The sequence below is a fragment of the Macrobrachium nipponense genome, chromosome 15 (assembly GCF_015104395.2).
Source record: "Macrobrachium nipponense isolate FS-2020 chromosome 15, ASM1510439v2, whole genome shotgun sequence".
NCBI lineage: Eukaryota > Metazoa > Arthropoda > Malacostraca > Decapoda > Palaemonidae > Macrobrachium > Macrobrachium nipponense.
In genome coordinates this window covers 44,716,284-44,736,283 of record NC_087208.1, presented here as the reverse complement: position 1 = coordinate 44,736,283, position 20,000 = coordinate 44,716,284, and the positions used below count along the sequence as shown (strand labels likewise).

Here is a 20,000-nt window from a genome sequence, read left to right as displayed (position 1 = left end):
TATAATATATATATATATATATATATATATATATATATATATATATATATATATATATATATATATATATATATATATATATATATATATATATATATATATATATATATATATATATATATATATATATATATATATATAGATATATATATATATATATATATATATATATATATATATATATATATATATATATATATATATATATATATATATATATATATATATATATATATATATATTGAGAGAGATATAGAAACACAGAGAGAGAGAGAGAGAGAGAGAGAGAGAGAGAGAGAGAGAGAGACTACATCATTGTGTAAACCACCTTCGCTTTGTGTACGGGCTTTCAAATGTCAGCATTTACAAAATTCGAAAATGAAAATCTAGATCGTGCTACTATGAAGAAGACAGCGACCCCTAATACCCTGAGTTACCCTTAGGTCTTCTTAAGAAACTTGAGGTAAAAACAAGACCTGAGGAAGGTGAGGAGCCACACCTACCTACCTACCTGACGAGGAGGAGGAGGCTCGCCCTATATAATGGAGGAAGGTGAGGGAAATGACACTCAGAGATCCTCAGATCCTCAGACAATCAACATGAACTCCAAGGTCCGGATTCTTCTTCTTCTTCTTGAAGTCTTGCGAAATGATTTTGAGACAAAAAGACTTTTTGTTTACAATTAATCTTTTGCTTTAAAATACTCATAATTGCATTAGTGACTATAAAGCTTTAAGGGATGTTAATAAAAATGTCCTTTCTGTTTGAAAGTTAAAAAATGGTTAATTTAGCATAGATTATTAGAAAGTAATTAATATATTTCTAAATGTTTATTTTCCTTCCAGATCCTTCTTGTTGTACTCGGCTTGGCCGCCCTTGCCTACGCCCGCCCTGTGAGTATCAATGTCTTTAGTATTTTCAAAGTAATTTATTAGTTTATAGAGATTGAGAAATATATTTGCAAGAATCCTACTAAGGAGAATTCCTTACATACGACTAATAGTTCCCTTCTTGACCATCCAGGGGTCCTCCGAGGAGAGGTCCTTCGAATCCTTCGAATCCGGCGAGGCCAAGTACGACTTCAACTGGGCCGTGAGAGACGAGTCCTCCGAGAACGACTTCGGACACCAGGAGGCCCGCGACGGAGACAACACCCAGGGATCCTACTACGTCCGCCTTCCCGACGGCCGCCTCCAGACCGTCAAGTACTTCGTCGACGGAGACTCCGGATACGTGGCTGAGGTCAACTACGACGGTGAGGCTCGATTCCCCGACTCAGCCTCCTACGAGTCCAACGAATCCAAATAAGCGATGACACTCTGCAGTCTTCTCGATTTTGCTAAATTATTTCGACAATTATTTATGGATCAATGTGAATAAACGAAAAGATAGAACATAATATTTTGTTTTACAATATATTCCTGTCCATTCCTATATTCACAAACGTTTTCAAGGAGTTTTAAGGCTAAATTATCAACATAAAATCATTGCACGTAAAGCTGAAACGTCATCGAGATCTATTTATACAATTGGAGACCACAAAACTCTTCGAAAGTTATTTTGGATTTGTCTCAAAATCTGATGACTTTCAACCATTGATGTGGGCCACATTTGGTCAAATCTTGGTAAAAATCCACTCATTACTTCGTGCTTAATCTTTGTAATGAACAGACATACGAAAACTTGAACCAAAAACAACGCTTTTTGTTGAATATTTTTTTCTTTTTATTTTTGCTTTTAAATAGGGATAATCCTTCAAGAAAAAACTGGCATTATGTCAGCACGGACTCTTACTTGTAAAACCAGTCTAAAATGAGTAAATATGGTTTATACAGCCATTGTAAAAAAAAAAAAAAGATAAACTCGAGTTGCAATGGAATAAGTTAATGAATGCATAATATATCCATCCTTAGTTACTTGAGAGACTTACTTATTAACACATCTCTAGATGGTAAAATTTACTGTGTATACCTACTTATTTTCATTTTTCCTGTTTAACAAAAATAATATGCTGGTGATAAACTCCGATTTTATTATTGTCATCATCCAGTCTTGGGTCAGATTTTCTAAATACTGACACCCAGAATCAATGTAAACCCTAAAAAGGTGTACAGAATGAAGGCACCCTCATATATTCAAAAATACAGAATGAACTTACACTTCGTGTAAGCATAGAGAATGAAAGTCGCTTCCTTATAAGGGTGTAGAGTGGAGGTATCCCATTGAAGTGTATAGAATGAAGGTACATTCATATAATTCAGGTATACAGAATGAAGACACCCCAATATGTGTATAGAATAAATGTACCCTCATATTATCTAAGTATAGAGAATGAAGATACCCTCTCATATAAGCATACAGTATGAAAGTAATAGCTCCCTTATAAGAATGCATAGTGTAGGTACCCCGCATAAATGTATAGAATGAAGGTATTCCCATACAAAGTATATAGAATGAAGATACCTTTGCCCAAACCAGAGGATAGCATGTGATATCCCTACGGTCTAGTCATGAACTTATTTTTTACTATATATTAATAATAATTTAGTGTATATGGTTTGTTTTAATTCTCACCCAGCTTAAAGAAACCTTCCCCCTACACAAATACACACAAACACACACACACACACACACACACACACACACACATTTATCCAGTAGTATTTCTGTAAGGTAGTTTTCCTTGCCAGCAAGAGACATTGCAATGTCCGAATATATAAGAATCTTGCTGTAGGAATTTCGTATTTGTTTTTTGAAAAATATATTCAGTATTCAATGTACAATGTCTCAGTTTAAGATTATAGTATGAATTGTGTTCACTGGTGCTCTAACTCTAATTGAAAATAGTAAGTTTTTTCCAGAAGTCTTTTGAATGTTAAAACTAGACTTAATCGTATGCACATGGCTTCTGAAAATATTATTTCACGTTGTTGACTACAAAAGTAATAAAAGAATATTACTTCAGTTTTTCTTTCTTTAGTTTTTTACAGAACAACTAAATCAGAACAAGACTTTTAAGAGGTGACGAAGAGTGAAAGATTGTACTGTTTACAACGTTTGCTTGTGGTAATCTCAGACGTGATTGAATATTGTATTTCATAGATATATATGAATGATTTATTCCCATTGAAGATTTCATTCTGAAGTTATATAATTGTTAATACTGGCTATGTGTTCTTTATTTCAAAACGAGGTGCCTTTTTTGAGTTTATTAAATGCAATGAAGAGATCTGGACTACGAAAGAGAATAACATTCTCCCCACACGGTTAATAAACCACAAAATTATTTTCCATCACTTTATTCACATAATCATATAAATATTTGATCAATAAGTTACGGCTAAATCCGGAGACGTCAACCTTCTGCACCGTTTATCCTAAGCGAATTTACTTGGATTCGTTGGACTCGTAGGAGGCTGAGTCAGGGAATCGAGCCTCTCCGTCATAGTTGACCTCAGCCACGTATCCGGAGTCTCCTTCGACGAAGTACTTGACGGTCTGGAGGCGGCCGTCGGGAAGGCGGACGTAGTAGGATCCCTGGGTGTTGTCTCCGTCGCGGGCCTCCTGGTGTCCGAAGTCGTTTTCGGAGGACTCGTCTCTCACGGCCCAGTTGAAGTCGTACTTGGCCTCGCCGGACTCGAAGGATTCGAAGGACCTCTCCTCGGAGGATCCCTGGAGGGTCAAGGAGCGAACTATTAGTCGTATGTAAGGACTTCTCCTTAGTAGGATTCTTGCAAATATATTTCTCAATATCTTTAAGCTAGTGAATTACTTTGAATTTACTAAAGACATTGATACTCACAGGGCGGGCGTAGGCGAGGGCGGCCAAGCCCAAGACAACGAGAAGGACCTGGAATAAATGCAGATTATTCAATTGATAATTAGATGATAATCATCTTCTATTGTCTATTTTCGGAGATCGGAAATTCATAGCATGACTAAATACCAACCCAGACAAATGAGAAGTCCTATAGAATATCACGAGAAATGTATCAAAAGGCTGTTGAGTGAAACGTCCTGTAGGATTTCACGTAGAAAAGTGTCAAAAACTGTAGGTGAAAAGTCCTATAGGATATCACGTAGAGTTGTGTCAAAAGACTGTAGGTGTTAATCCTATAAGATATCACGAAAAATGTGCCGAAGGGCTGTTGAGTGAAACGTCCTGTAGGATATCACGTAGAGTTGTGTCAAAAGACTCTAGGTGTTAAGTCCTATATCACGAGAAATGCACCATAAGGCTGTTGAGTGAAACGTACTATAGGATATCACGTACAATTGTCAAAAGACTGTTGGCGAAAAGTCCTATAGGATACCTCGTAAAACTGTTTCAAAAGGCTGCATGTGAAAAAGTCATGTAGGATATCACACAGAAACGTGTCAAAAAACTTAAATTGAAATAAAAATATATGTACTGACACGCCATCATCGCATCCAATAGGATAACAAGTAGTATCAAGTCGTGTCTTGTAGGGCATCAGATCTATGCATACCTTGGAGTTCATGTTGACTGCAGGAGTATCTGAGGATCTCTGTGCCTTGTCCCTCGCCGCAGAACATTATATAGCGAGATCCTATGAGTAGGCGTGGTCCGTCGCCTTCCTGAGTTCTTGTTTTTGCTAGAAGTTTCCTAAGAAGACTTAAGGGTAAAGTAAGTTTCCCAATTCTGTTTATGCTTTTATATTAATTTATATCATTCATTTATTAGGTCTCAGGATTGCAGGCACGTGCTTTGCAAAATGAGAACAATATTCTCTCTCTCTCTCTCTCTCTCTCTCTCTGTGTTTGGAAAATGCTGACTGGGAGTATAACCCGTGTGTGCGCTTGAAACAGTACATACGTACAAACATTATATATATATTATATATATATATATATATATATATATCATATATACTATATATTATATATATAGATATATACCTATATAAAATATTATATATATATATATTATATTATATATATACGTATCATATATATATATTATTATATCTATATATATCTTATATATATGTATTAATATACTAAATACTATCTATATCTATAATATATATAATATAATATATATTATTATATTATTATATATATATAGATATAGTATATATATATAATATATATATATATATATATATATATATATATATATATGTAGAAAGGATCCACAGCGATATTCTTGTTTTTCAAGACGATATATATTTATAGAAATATTTATACAATACTTACAGCCTTCGTCCTTCCTTCAGTGATCAAGTTCACAGACGGATGGAAGAAAGGTCTAAGCATTGAAAAGTCTTGATAAACAAGAATATTACTGTTGCTCCTTCTACTAAAATCTATATATGTTATATATATATATCTATATATATATATATATTATATATATATATGTATGTATGTATGTATAGTAATATACAATATGTATGTATATCAATAGAGGGATCCACAGTAATATCCTTGTTTATCTAGATATAATATATTTATGGAAATATATACAAAGCTTAAACCTTTCGTCCATCCTCCTGTGGACTTGATCACTAAGCAAATCAGACATGGTATTGGTGAAGAATTCCAAATAAACATAAACAGACAAAAAATATTCACAAGGTTAAAAAATGCGAACAAGTCATTGGGTCGTATTCCTTTCCATAATTCGCTGTGATTTTCGAGGCGGGACAAAGCGCCGGTCTTCTTCCTGAATGACATCTTGAGGGTCGTTAACCAAAAAGGTAGTTTCCAGATTAGACTCTGGAACGGGCGAAGGGTGATTATCTACATTATCAGATTGAAGGAGGCTGTACACATTTCTGAAGTTCTTTATTCTGGCCCTTTTGCAAATTTCTTCACTCAAAAGTAAATTGTTCTGTATTCCAGTATTCCCCTCAAAGGTGTCATTCAAAGTGATGAGAGCTCCTTCCACAATTCTCCTAGTGGTCCTATCCGCACTCTTATAAATAACTTTTCCTCCCTTGAAGTCGATGGCATGATCGGATTCCCAAGCATGCTTGGCAATGGCGCTGTAAACGTTGCCCAAGCGGCAAGCTGCAACATGTTCACGTTTCCTCTGGTCCAGGGAACGACCGCTTTCACCAATATAGCATTTGTCACAATTTTTACATCCTATAGCATAGACTCCAACATCGGTGTTTGGTTTTCTGCAATTGTTTTTGATAATTTTCTTTTTAAGAGTATTAGGGTTTTGAAAAACTACTACCCATGTCTTTCTTTTCTAAGATTATTGGAAACTTTTTTCAGGTCATGATTATAAGGAAGGGGAAGGCATTTAAAATTAGCAGTCGAACAACGTTCGAGAAAATCAAACGCAACGTTCTGACGAATTTGTTTTTTAGAGCTTTTCGAATTAGTGACCCTAGTTTCATTGACCAGGAAATTCAATTCTTGACTAAGAGTTTCAATAAGTTATGTTACCCCAAGTTTTTTATCGACAGATGTCTTTCTAGAGCCAGACAAATGTTTTATAATCCAAGGGAACGTTGTTCGAAAGCTAATTTTAAATGCCTTCCCCTTCCTTATAATCATGACCTGGAAAAAGTTTCCAATAATCTTAGAAAAGAAAAACATGGGTATAGCGTAGTTTTTCAATACCCTAATACTCTTAAAAAGAAAATTATCAAAAACAATTGCAGAAAACCAAACACCGATGTTGGAGTCTATGCTATAGGATGTAAAAATTGTGACAAATGCTATATTGGTGAAAGCGGTCGTTCCCTGGACCAAAGGAAACGTGAACATGTTGCAGGTTGCCGCTTGGGCAACGTTTACAGCACCATTGCCAAGCATGGTTGGGAATCCGATCATGCCATCGACTTCAAGGAAGGAAAAGTTATTTATAATAGTGCGGATAGGACCACTAGGAGAATTGTGGAAGGAGCTCTCATCACTTTGAATGACACCTTTGAGGGGAATACTGGAATACAGAACAATTTACTTTTGAGTGAAGAAATTAGCAAAAGGGCCAGAATAAAGAACTTCAGAAATGTGTACAGCCTCCTTCAATCTGATAATGTAGATAATCACCCTTCGCCCGTTCCAGAGTCTAATCTGGAAACTACCTTTTTGGTTAACGACCCTCAAGATGTCATTCAGGAAGAAGACCGGCGCTTTGTCCCGCCTCGAAGATCACAGCGAATTATGGAAAAGAATGCGACCCAATGACGTTGTTCGCATTTTTTAACCTTGTGAATATTTTTTGTCTGTTTATGTTTATTTGGAATTCTCCACCAATACCATGTCTGATTTGCTTAGTTGATCAAGTCCACGGAGGATGGACGAAAGGTTTAAGCTTTGTATATATTTCCATAAATATATTATATCTAGATAAACAAGGATATTACTGTGGATCCCTCTATTGATTTCTTAGGAGCACGATACAGTGTTTTTATATTGCATGTATATTTTAATTTATATATATAATATATTTAATATAATATTATATATATACATATATATATATGCTAATAATATATATGATATCTAACATGTACCATATAGCATATAATATGTGTAGATATATCACAATATATATTTCTTTATAAACAACTTTGATACCCAGACAGTAACGCTTATCAGCATTACCCCTTGTGACAAATGAAATACTAAAAAATCAAAAATGAAAAAAATAAAAAGCACAAGCTTTTATGATCGTCCCTCTAAAGGAGTTGGTCACTTATGAGTGCTATGAACCAGCGCCAAGTTGTCTCTGTTTAGTCTTCAACGATTTTATATCATTCGTGACTGCTTTGCAAACATTTTCAAATGGACCATTTGAGATGAAGTGTCCAGTCCGGCATGAAGTGAGAGAGAGAGAGAAAAGAGAGAGATATCGTGCCAAGAGAAAAAGACAAAGAGAGAGAGAGAAAGAGAGAGAGTCAAAGAGATAGAGATAGCGAGAAAGAGAGAAGAAGAGCGAGCCAAATAGAGAGAGAGAAAGATAGAGAGAGAGAGAGGGAGAGAGAAAGAGAAAATGACAGAGAGAGAAAGAGACAGTAAAAAAGAGAGAGATGGCAAGTAAGACGGAACCAAAAAGATGAGAGCCAAAGGGGAAAGAGAGAGGCGAGAGAAGGAAGATCGTGCTAAGAGAAAACAAAGACAAAGAGAGAGACAGAGTCAAAGTGAGAGAGATAGCGAGAAAGAGAGAAAAAAAGCGAGCCAAAGAGAGAGGGAGAGAGAGAGCGAGTAAGAGAGGAAAGAGGGAGTGCCAAGAGAAAAAGACAAAAAGAGAGAAAGAAAGAGTAAAAAAGAGAGAGATGGCAAGAAAGAGATAAAAAACCGAGAGAGAGAGAGAGAGAGAGAGAGAGAGAGAGAGAGAGCGAGTAAGAGAGGAAAGAGAGCGTGCCATGAGAGAAAGCCAAAGAGAGAGAGAGAGAGAGAGAGAGAGAGAGAGAGAGAGAGAGAGGGTCAAAGTGTGTAAGAGAGCGAGCCAAAGAGATACAGACAGCGAAAGTGATAGTACCATAGAGAGAATGACAGCGAGAAATTGAGCGAGCGTAAGCAAGCGAATGCCAGGAAGAGAGAAAGAGAGCGAGTCAATGAGAGAAAGCGAAAGAGAAAAAGAGAGCGGTAGAGAGCGTGCCAAAGAGGGCGAGCGTGAGCGAGATAAAGGGAAAGAGAAAACTAGCAAGCCAGAGGGAGAAATAAAGAAAGAGAGCAGGTCAAAGCGAGCGTGCGTCAGATTGAGAGAGAGAAAGAGAGCGAATGAAAAAGGAGAGCGAAAGACAGTAGGGCAAAGAGAACGAGCGAAAGCGAGGAGGAGAAAAAAAGTGATAGATAGAAAGATAACCAGAAAGGGAGAGAGAGAGAGAGAGAGAGAGAGAGAGAGAGAGAGAGAGCAGCCTGAAGTCTAGGACTCCAAGGGCACACATACTGTTTACTCTAGCGAAACAACTCTTACGAATCACAATCAACCAAAAACACGAGCGGAAAAATTTAAATACCACGAAATTCCTTCCCTTCGTCTGTGCCGTGACAAAAATACACACAAAAAAAGTAAGGAAGTACGTAGTTATACGGATAGCTATGTAACGTATTCGTGACAACTCTCCCCGGGCCAATGTTTACTTTGGGTATAATCGGTTCCGAGTTGAGGTCTGTAATTGCCTGGTGCGTGACTCTGCAGTTTTGGGCGAAGACTGTTCTTTGATGATAAAGATTATAAATATAGGTTTTATAAAGGTTTCTTCAAGTCATTTTAAGTGCTCGAATGATGTGATTTCACCTAACAAAGGTTGAATCATGTCAAGGTTAGCCAATCCACTATTTTTCAAGACAATATTATACCACTTTGATTTTCAAATATAAAATAATGATACATATATATATATATATATATATATATATATATATATATATATATATATATATATATATATATGTGTGTGTGTGTGTGTGTGTGTGTGTGTATGTATATATATATCACACATATCCACAGGTGAAAAATAAGAGACAGGGTGTAGGTCCTGACCGGTTTCGGCTTTATTTTCAAGCCATTGACAAAGGACTGATACATAGTATTAGAATTCACGAGTATATATACTACAAAGACAGTACTGACGAACATACACACAACCGTTTGAGACTGCAGATCCACCCACAGGCAGGTGTCAAGGTAGGAGTGGCTTTCAAAAATCATTAGGCTAAAATTTACAATAAATTCTCAAGGGATACTACTGCTAGGGTACAAGTCCACACCTGACAGATGTCAGGGAGGCGGGGTTGAACATCTCATTACCACTACTGCCCCCTTTACTGTGTTTACAAATATAATAATCCTATTTTTCATATATCTCTACAGCCAACCTTAAAATCTAAACAGTTTACAAATTTCTTTTGATATTAAAGGATCAAGTTTATACATTCCTTGACTGATGTTCATATTATTGTTGTAACTTTCTTTTATAAAACTAGATTCAATGATATTCCTTTCCGATGCATTATTAGAACACACCAGCTTTTTTGCCCCTTCCCAGTACTATTTCTCCGTATGAGGACATCCAAAAAGGGTAGGCATTCATCTTTTTCTATTTCCATAGTAAATTTAATTGATGGTACTAATTGATTTAACCTGGCAAAAAAGTTATTTACATCTTCATTCCCTGGCCATACACAAATTATGTCGTCAACATATCTAAACCAAGGTACATTGCGTGGAATTATATTATTTAAAATTTTCTTTTCAAAAAATTCCATATATAAATTACTGTGCAACTTAGAAAAATATAGTGATTTAACTAGTGAAGATGTCAACATAATTAAGGGAGTGATTTATGGAAGCATGAAAAAGTCAGACACCACAAACGTACCCAAAAGATTTATGAATGCCATCAATGAACTGAAAAAAGATAAAGATATACACATGACAAAAGCAGATAAATCAGGTACCATAGTAATTTTAAACAAAAATGAATACATAGAAAAAATGGAAAGTCTTTTGGGTGATAATAGCACTTATAAAGAATTAAATAAGAACCCGATAGAAAGTGTGAATAGTGGTTTTAATAAAAAAGTTAAAAATCTGTTAAAAGGCAACGAAAGTCTTATAAAGAAGGTGTGTGTGACCTCCCCATCACTACCGTATATGTATGGTACGATAAAAACCCATAAAACAAACTTCCCTGCCAGACCAATTATCAGCTCAGTGGGTTCCGCATCTTATAAATTAGCAAAATATTTAGTGGATATCACTTTAACCACCTTGGTAGGTAACATCTCTAATGCCAATATTAAGAATAATGTGGACCTGATAGATGAATAAATAGTGTAAAAGTAATAGTGATCGAGACTTCTGAGCTTTGATGTAGTATCTCTATTCACAAAAGTGCCTATTGATGATTTATTGGAGTTTCTATCGGAATTATTAGAAAAACAAACAAACTGGATATTCCATTTCTAAAAGCACCTTAATTGAACTAATAAAATTATGTGTTAAAGACTGTAAATTTGAATTAAATTGAAAATTGTTCTACTCACAAAATTTTGGTATGGCAATGGGAAACCCTCTGTCCCCCAGTGCTAAGTAATTTTATATATGGAATTTTTTGAAAAGAAAATTTTAAATAATATACCACGCAATGTACCTTGGTTTAGATATGTTGACGACATAATTTGTGTATGGCCAGGGAATGAAGATGTAATAACTTTTTTGCCAGGTTAAATCAATTAGTACCATCAATTAAATTATACTATGGAAATGGGAAAAAGATGATGCCTACCCTTTTTGGATGTCCTCATACGGAGAAATAGTAGTGGGTTTAAGTATAGTGTTTACAGAAAACCTACTAATATTTCTTCCTATGTACATTTCTATTCTGGACAAAACAATAAGGTTAAAAGATCAGTGTTTTGCTTCCATGTTTTTAAGAGCACTACGGGTATGTAGCCCAGAATATATAGATGAGGAAATAGATAAGATTCGGAATACAGGCAAGAAACTGAAATATCCAGATAATATACTAAACAATGCATTAAAGCGGCAAAAAAGACCATGTATCAAAATCAAAAAGAACCTTACAACCAACAAAAATTTGCTTGTACTACCTTATAATAGTAATATGAAAGGTTATCCCACATCTCTTGAAGAATTTTGGTGTTAATGTAGTTTTTAAAAATAATAAAAAATTGCAAACAGGTACTTATTAAGAACTCCCCCGACAATGCTAAAGGATGTGTATATACATCCTGTGTAAGTCTTGTGACAACCTTACATTGGTCAAACGGGGAAAGCACTTGAAAAAAGAATAGAACAACATAAACAATGTGTGAGATATGCACAGGGAAATAGTGGTATATTTGTATATGTTAGTGAGGACAATCATGCTATTAAACTGGGAAGGGGCAAAAAAAAGCTGGGTGTTCTAATAATGCATCGGAAAGGAATACATTGATATAGTTTTTATAAAAGAAAGTTACAACAATAATATGAACATCAGTCAAGGAATGTATAAACTTGATCCTTTAATATCAAAAGAAAATTTGTAAATGTTTAGATTTTAAGGTTGGCTGTAGAGATATATGAAAAATAGGATTATTATATTTGTAAAACACAGTAAGGGGGCAGTAGTGGTAATGAGATGTTCAACCCCGCCTCCCTGACACCTGTCAGGTGTGGACTTGTACCCTAAGCGGTAGTATCCCTTGAGAATTTATTGAAAATTTTAACCAAATGATTTTTGAAAGCCGCTCCTACCTTGACACCTGCCTGTGGGTGGATCTGCAGTCTCAAAACGGTTGTGTGTATGTTCGTTAGTATCTGTCTTTGTAGTATATATACTCGTGAATTCTAATACTATGTATCAGTCCTTTGTCAATGGCTGAAAATAAAGCCGAAAAAAACCAAACCGGTCAGGACCTACACGCTGTCTCTTATTTTTCACCTGTGGATATGTGTGATAAATGAATCACGTGCTAAAGTGATTATAATCACTCAATATATATAATATATATATATATATATATATATATATATATATATATATATATATATATATATGTATATATATATATATATATGTGTATATATAGTATATATATATATATATATATATATATATATATATATATATATATATATATATCTATATCTTAAAAATCCCAGTAGATGCACGTGACTTCATGATACAAGTGAATACCGCAATGTCTTCTTAAAGGACGAGAGATCTCGGCTACGAATTTCTTGTATCTGAAATTAGGTCAGATTTTGTATTTACAATAAGGTTTAAAAGCCTTATCCAGACAAACCAGCGACCTTAGAAAAGGCAAAACCAAACATAAAAGTCATTTCTCATTCATTTATTCGTTCAAAGATCATAAATAAGTCGTCAATAATTTAGCAGAGAAAGAAGAATATTCTGGAGAGGTCTTGTCAGCAGCTGTTTGTTTACTTGGATTCGTTGGACTCGTAGGAGGCTGAGTCGGGGAATCGAGCCTCTCCGTCGTAGTTGACCTCAGCCACGTATCCGGAGTCTCCGTCGACGAAGTACTTGACGGTCTGGAGGCGGCCGTCGGGAAGGCGGACGTAGTAGGATCCTTGGGTATTGTCTCCGTCGCGGGCCTCCTGGTGTCCGAAGTCGTTCTCGGAGGACTCGTCTCTCACGGCCCAGTTAAAGTTGTACTTGGCCTCGCTGGATTCGAAGGATTCCTCGGAGGATCCCTGGAAGGTCAAGAAGCAAACTATTAGTCAAATGTAAGGGCTTCTCCTTAGTAGGATTCTTGCAAATATATTTCTCAATCTCTTTAAACTAATAAATCACTTTGAAAATATTACAGCCATTGATACTCACAGGGCGGGCGTAGGCGAGGGCGGCCAAGCCGAGTATAACAAGTAAGACCTGGAAGGAAAATAATTATTTGGAAATATTATAATTTCTTTTAATAGTCTATATCAAACTAACCTTTTTTTTTACTTCCTAAATATTATGGTGTTCATTCGAAAGAAGTAACAGATAGTAATGGGAAATACAGAAAGAGGAGGTCAGTTATTAGAAAATGAGACAAATTTACAAATAAATAGAATATAAATTGCAAGATTATAAGCTTACAAAGGTATAACATTCATCTCAATCCTTCAAACTTTGGAGAAGTGGAATCCATACCTTAGCGTTCATGTTGATTGTAGAAGTATCTCAGGATCTCTGTTCTTGTCCTTCGATGCTCGCCAATATATACCAGGGCTACTTCGTCAGGTAGGCGTGGCCCCTAACCTTTCTAACAAGCCTTGATTTTTCATCCGAAGTTTCTTAAGGAGTCGAAAGGGGTAATTTTAGATTTCCTAATCCAATCTGCTCGGTTCCTATTCAGTTATTCAGTTCTACGACTTGCATTGCATCTGACAATGATGGGTGTAGTTTGCAAAATTTGAGGCCTTGGGATCTCTTTCTCCTTTACCTGTCTCCTCACTGTCTGTGATGCTTGTAATATGTATGCATATCTCACATACATACACACACACGTACACACGCATATGCATGTATGTGTGTGTGCGTGTATGTCGCCTGCATATAAAAAAAAAGGTGCTTACCCAATTTTTTACTTGTCATGACACAGAAAATTTCTATCTTGTCACTAGTCTTTATTGTATTTTTTGAAAAATGTCAGTAGTCAGTTGTCTACCTTGTCATTATTGCACTTACAAAAAATGTCAGCAGTCAATTTTCTATCTTGCCATTATTGCGCTTACAAAAAATGTCAGCAGTCAATTGTCAATCTTGTCACTATTCATTATTATATTTGAAACAATGTCAGCAGTACAGCTGTCTACCTGGTCATTACTGCACTAAAAAATGTCAGCAGTCAGTTATCTATCTTGTCACTATTGCACTTGCAAAAATATCAGCAGCATTTTTGTTATTTCGTCATTATTACACTTACCAAAATGTCAGCAATACAGTTGTCTGCCTTGTTACTATTACACTTACAAAGTGAATTGCCTATTTTGTCATTATTGCGCTAAAAAATGTCAGCAATTTAGTCGTTCATCTTGCCGTTATTGCACTCAAAATATGTCAGCAGTCAATTGTCTATTTTGTCATTATCGCACACAAAAATGTCAGCAATTCAGTCGTTCATCTTGCTATTATTGCACTCAAAATATGCCAGAAGCCTAGTTGTCTATCTTGTTATTACTTACAAAATTGTCAGCAATTCAGTTGGAAATCTTTCCATCAAAAAACTTTAAAAGAATCAATGTATTTGCAACATAACATCACTTTTTAGTTTTCTGTAAAGGAAAAATATTGTGCCAGCGTTATCTATCCGTCCTCCCAAAGAACTTGAAAACTACTGAGGCTAGAGGGCTGCAAATTGGTATGTTGATCATCCACCCTCCAGCCATCAAACATTTCAAATTGCAGTCCACTAGCCTCAGTATTTTTTTTTATTTTTATTTAAGTTTAAAGTTATCCATAATCGTGCACCTGGCAACGATGCAGGATAGGTCACCACCGGGCTGTGGATAAAGAATCGTGGGCCGTGGCTCATATTGCATTATACCAAGATCACCAGAAGATAGATCTATTTTCAGTGGCCTTGATTATAAGAGAGATTAGGTGCATTTTTTTTTACTTGTTGTCAATACGCTTCTCAAAAGTTAAGCAGTTCTCTTGGCAAAGATCCGTGACTATGCTGAAGATTAAATTGTTGCAAATTAAAAATCCGCAATTATATCAATAGATTTTATTTTTGGTAAGAGTTTAAAACATTGACTTAGCAACACCTTAACTGTGTTCATCCTCGGTGTTTACAAATAATAGAGCTAAAAACCAGCAATTATGCAGTAGATATGTTTTTTCAAGTTAAAAACATTATCTGACCAACACCTTGACAAATAATAGAATTCATTGATATAGTTCTGGATTTTTAATATACGAAAATGTGACTGCGTGGTGCGTTTGGACATTCACCAAAGAGAAGTTATAGTTTAACTTCTGCACTTGAAGTTGACACGAAAGATCTAGCACGAACTATTCACCAAGTCCTGTAAAATATTCTCATATAATCGAGATATGTATATTTTTGTGCTTGTTATGGATCCGACGACTTTGGAAAGACAATTTTGCTTGTTTAGACTGTCGGTATCTTTTTTTTTTTATCTAATTCATAATATTAGTCTATATATATATATATATATATATATATATATATATATATTATATAATATATATATATATATATATACTATATATAAATATATATAATATATATATATATATTATATATATTTATATATATCTATATATATTAAAAGGCCCATTAAAACACTCAGACGGTGGACCGTCTCCCAACCTTATCAAGTAGTGAATGTTAAATATATATGCAATGATAACTTGCTATTGAAGTAATGATAAATAATAAAGATGAAAATAGCAGTGGACACAAAATCACAAAAAATATTTTTCGAGGTTTTCGACACAATCAATCTTCCATGTGTATTTTTCAATAAAATGTATATATTTTACCTTTTATTTCTTCAAATAATAGAATTGCCTCTACAGACAAAAATAAATGAATGAAAATATATTATATAACCTATGGTAAACTTTAGAAATACTTGATAATGGTGGGAGTCAGTCCACCGAAATATATATTCCTTAACTATAAACCAGTGTTTTAATGGGCCTTATATACTTGAGACGTGTCAAGTTTTAACAGAAGAATTGATTTTCTATATATATATATATATATATATATATATATATATATATATATATATATACATATATTATATATATATATATATTACACATTAAACTATTGATAAATAATTTTTTAAGATGGTTGACTTGCTATAAAATGTAGTATGTAAAAATCTCGTATTTTTATACACCCAGAGAAAGTAGAACTTGGGTCAGGACATAAGTACTATCGCCCTATCTAAAAGACACTTAGATTTTACTAAACCTATTTCTAAAGTTTACCATAGGTTATATCATATATATTTTCATTTATTTATTTCTGTCTGTAGGGGCAATTCTATTGAAGATGTCTGATGTAAAATATGTAGATTTTACTGAAAAATTCATTTGGAAGATTGATTGTGTCGAAAACCTAAAAGATTTTGTTTTGGTAATTTGTCCCACTACTATTTTCATCATTAATATTTATGCAACAGCAAGTTATCATCACATATATCTAATATTGTTAATAAGGATAAAACAAATACGTAGGTACTATTCGTCTTTATTCAAATACGGTCATAAATAAGTCGTCAATAATTTATCAAATAATCTCAAATTAAATCGTGAGACAGTCAGTGGCCAATCGCTTATTTGGATTCGTTGGACTCGTAGGAGGCTGAGTCTGGGAATCGAGCCTCTCCGTCGTAGTTGACCTCAGCCACGTATCCGGAGTCTCCGTCGACGAAGTACTTGACGGTCTGGAGGCGGCCGTCGGGAAGGTGGACGTAGTAGGATCCCTGGGTGTTGTCTCCGTCGCGGGCCTCCTGGTGTCCGAAGTCGTTCTCGGAGGACTCGTCTCTCACGGCCCAGTTGAAGTTGTACTTGGCCTCACCGGACTCGAAGGATTCCTCGGAGGATCCCTGGAAGGTTAAGAAGCAAACTATTAGTCAAATGTAAGGACTTCTCTTTGGTAGGATTCTTGCAAGTATATTCTACAATTTCTATAAACTAATAAATCACTTTGAATTTACTAAAAACACTGATACTCACAGGGCGGGCGTAGGCAAGGGCAGCCAAGCCGAGTACAACAAGAAGGACCTGGAAGATAAGATAAACATTTAGAAATATATTAATATTATTTTGATAATCTATATTAAGTTAACATTTTTTTAGCCTCCTAAACATAAAGTAGAATATTTTTTATTAATATTCCTTCAAGCGTTGTGGTCACTAATAAAAGATAGAGTATTTTAAAGCAAGAGATTAACTGTAAATATTAAAAGACATTTTGTTTCAAAATCATTATACAAAACTTCAAGAGAAAGAATCCGAACCTTGGAGTTCATGTTGATTGTCTGAGGATCTGAGGATCTCTGCGTGTCTTTTCCCTCACCTTCCTCCATTATATTGGGCGAGTCTCCTCCTCCTCGTCAGGTAGGTAGGTAGGTGTGGCTCCTCACCTTCCTCTGGTCTTGTTTTTGCCTCAAGTTTCCTAAGTAGACCTATGGGTAACTCGGGGTATTAGGGGTCGCTGCCTTCCTCATAGTAGCGCGATCTAGATTTTTATTTTGGAGGTTTGTAAATACTGACATTTGGAAGCGCGTACACAAAGTGAAGGTGGTTTGCACAATGATATATTTCTCTTCTCTCTCTCTCTCTCTCTCTCTCTCTCTCTCTCTCTCTAATGTATAATATATATATTATTAATATATTATTCTATATATATATATATATATATATATTATTTGTATTTATATATTTACATATAGATATAGATATTAGTATATATTTACATATATAATACTATATTTTTTTATACACACACGCATATATATATATATATATATATATATATATATATATATAGTATATATATATATATACATACATGTATAACAGAATCACGAAAGTTAGGAACGTGATAAATCCATTAAGAAAGATAAATGCCACGAAGGAAAATTAAACGAAGGAGTCTGCGAGATCTTTCGACTTAAAAGCCCTTTAAGTCGAAAGATCTCGCAGACTCCTTCGTTTATTTTTCCTTCGTGGCATTTATCTTTATATACATACATATATTGTATGTATATAAATATACCTTTACCCTCATCTGACAAAACATGAGTGTGATCAAATAATGAAAGTTAAGTACACCAATGAAAAGTAAATCAAAAGCTATTTTAGTCATCATTGACAATTTAATGTTAACTAACATAGAAAACGTAAACATAGCATGACAAACATTACAATTTTCATACCTTCATTTTTATCCACAATTGCCTAAACGACCAGGAACGACCTCTAAGCTTTTCCAAAACAGCTGCTTCTACACAAGAGACCCACTGACAGATAGAGTTCGACCTTCCCAAGTATGCAGACAGAAGAAGATGAAGAAGGAGAAGAAGAAGAAGTCTGACGGCTAAGGCGAAGTTCCTCAAAGGAACGAGGGAAGCAATCAATCAGTCATTTTCAAAAGCCGTAGGTAATTGTCAAGTGGGAGTGAAATGTTCCTGGAGGAGGGATTCTTTAAGTGTAGACGTATTGCTAATAGTAAGTGGAGTTGTGGATATAGTTGCCTTTTGGAATACCAACGACTCAATTCTTAAAAGGAATTATGGCTATGAATCAGTATATACAGATTGGTTTATGTAGTATATCTATATTTGTATATGTATATTTAAATATATATGTACATAGAAATATAGTATATATATACATATAATTATAATTGTAGATCTGTATATTTTAATGTACATATATACATAAACATATCAATACACTGACCTGGTGATAAAGAGTGTAGTAAATATGTCTTCCGTAAAGGTGCCTATGGTTCAACCAATATGCACAGTTACTAAAGTGTGCTCTGAGTGACCGGGCCAGCAAGATCTCTCCTCTCAGGCATCCTATAACACCGATCAAGGATCTTTGAAAATCAGTAATCCCCAGACTCGAATCTTAGGGATTCTCTTACCAGGTCTGTAGAATGACCTAACTTTATAATATTTGATATATTCTCGTTCTCATAGGTTTCTTTAAATAATTTTGTTAGGACTCGTATGATGTATTCAGTAAGTTTTTTGCATTATTGTTTTCCAGAAAAAGATATTGGCCAAAGGGAATTGTCAAAGTTGCCTGCATTATACCGGCATTTGGGTGAAAAGTTTTCACTTGATGATCAAGAAATAATGCGTTTGCATCAAGGGTTTCTTTAATTAATTTTAAACGCTCGAATGATTTATTTTTTATGTAATGAAGTCTACATTCTTTGATGAGAGAGAAATAAATACATCGTAGTCAAAGGTTTAGTATAATAATCCTTAAAGATAGAACGATGTGTTCATATAACATTTTTATATTATGGTTCTCTATAAATTTGACTACTAAAAAGAACTGTCGCAAAACACAGATTTAGTAAAGTAATATTGATTGCTCGATTGACTATTTTTATAATATATTTTTGTATAATAATCGCTGTATCGTACAAACAGAATGCTATATTGCTCTTGAAAGGAAACTAACTAATGACAAACTTGAATTTAGTAAGCATAACATTCTGAAATTACCCTATGATGAAAGGTTTTTAGATATTCCTAGAATTTTAAAGCTTTTTAACATAAATGTTGTTTTCAGTAATATTAATGTCAAAAGTTTAGTAATAAAAAATTCTCCTAAAGATCTATCAGGCTGCATATATGAAATTCTTTGCAAAAAGTGTGATAAAGTCTGTTACGGACAATCCGGTAAATCTCTTTCACAACGTCTCAAACAGCACCAATATTCTGTGAGAACTGGGAAAATATCGATTGCATTATTCGTTCATATGAGAGATTTAAATTTTCCTATTAACTGGAGTCAAGCAAGAGCCTTAATCCCATGTAA

General features: G+C 34.6%; 3 protein-coding genes across 3 annotated transcripts in view; 1 reads left to right on the top strand and 2 right to left on the bottom strand.

The window, feature by feature from the left end:
* The window catches only part of LOC135226670 (uncharacterized), a 126,324-nt gene that overhangs the window by 21,076 nt on the left and 85,248 nt on the right, over positions 1–20,000 (bottom strand). The window contains exons 25-34 of the mRNA XM_064266380.1: positions 18,903–18,945; positions 17,456–17,544; positions 17,172–17,219; positions 16,770–17,041; positions 15,070–15,129; positions 4,491–4,542; positions 3,803–3,850; positions 3,392–3,672; positions 1,017–1,237; positions 512–535 (exon numbers count right to left, since the gene is read on the bottom strand). Coding sequence (XP_064122450.1) covers positions 512–535; positions 1,017–1,237; positions 3,392–3,672; positions 3,803–3,850; positions 4,491–4,542; positions 15,070–15,129; positions 16,770–17,041; positions 17,172–17,219; positions 17,456–17,544; positions 18,903–18,945 — 1,138 coding nt within the window. The remainder of the gene's footprint in view (positions 1–511; positions 536–1,016; positions 1,238–3,391; positions 3,673–3,802; positions 3,851–4,490; positions 4,543–15,069; positions 15,130–16,769; positions 17,042–17,171; positions 17,220–17,455; positions 17,545–18,902; positions 18,946–20,000) is intronic.
* LOC135194863 (pro-resilin-like) lies at positions 558–1,399 on the top strand. The gene is made up of 3 exons (XM_064221051.1): positions 558–611; positions 846–893; positions 1,024–1,399. Exons 1-3 carry the CDS (start codon positions 600–602, stop codon positions 1,306–1,308), a joined length of 345 nt encoding a protein of 114 aa, XP_064077121.1. The 5' UTR covers positions 558–599; the 3' UTR covers positions 1,309–1,399.
* LOC135194868 (pro-resilin-like) lies at positions 12,784–13,688 on the bottom strand. Its single transcript, XM_064221057.1, has 3 exons — positions 13,602–13,688; positions 13,290–13,337; positions 12,784–13,159 (listed from the first exon to the last, which is right to left on the bottom strand). The coding sequence occupies exons 1-3, from the start codon at positions 13,611–13,613 to the stop codon at positions 12,887–12,889; spliced, it is 333 nt and encodes a 110-aa protein (XP_064077127.1). The 5' UTR covers positions 13,614–13,688; the 3' UTR covers positions 12,784–12,886.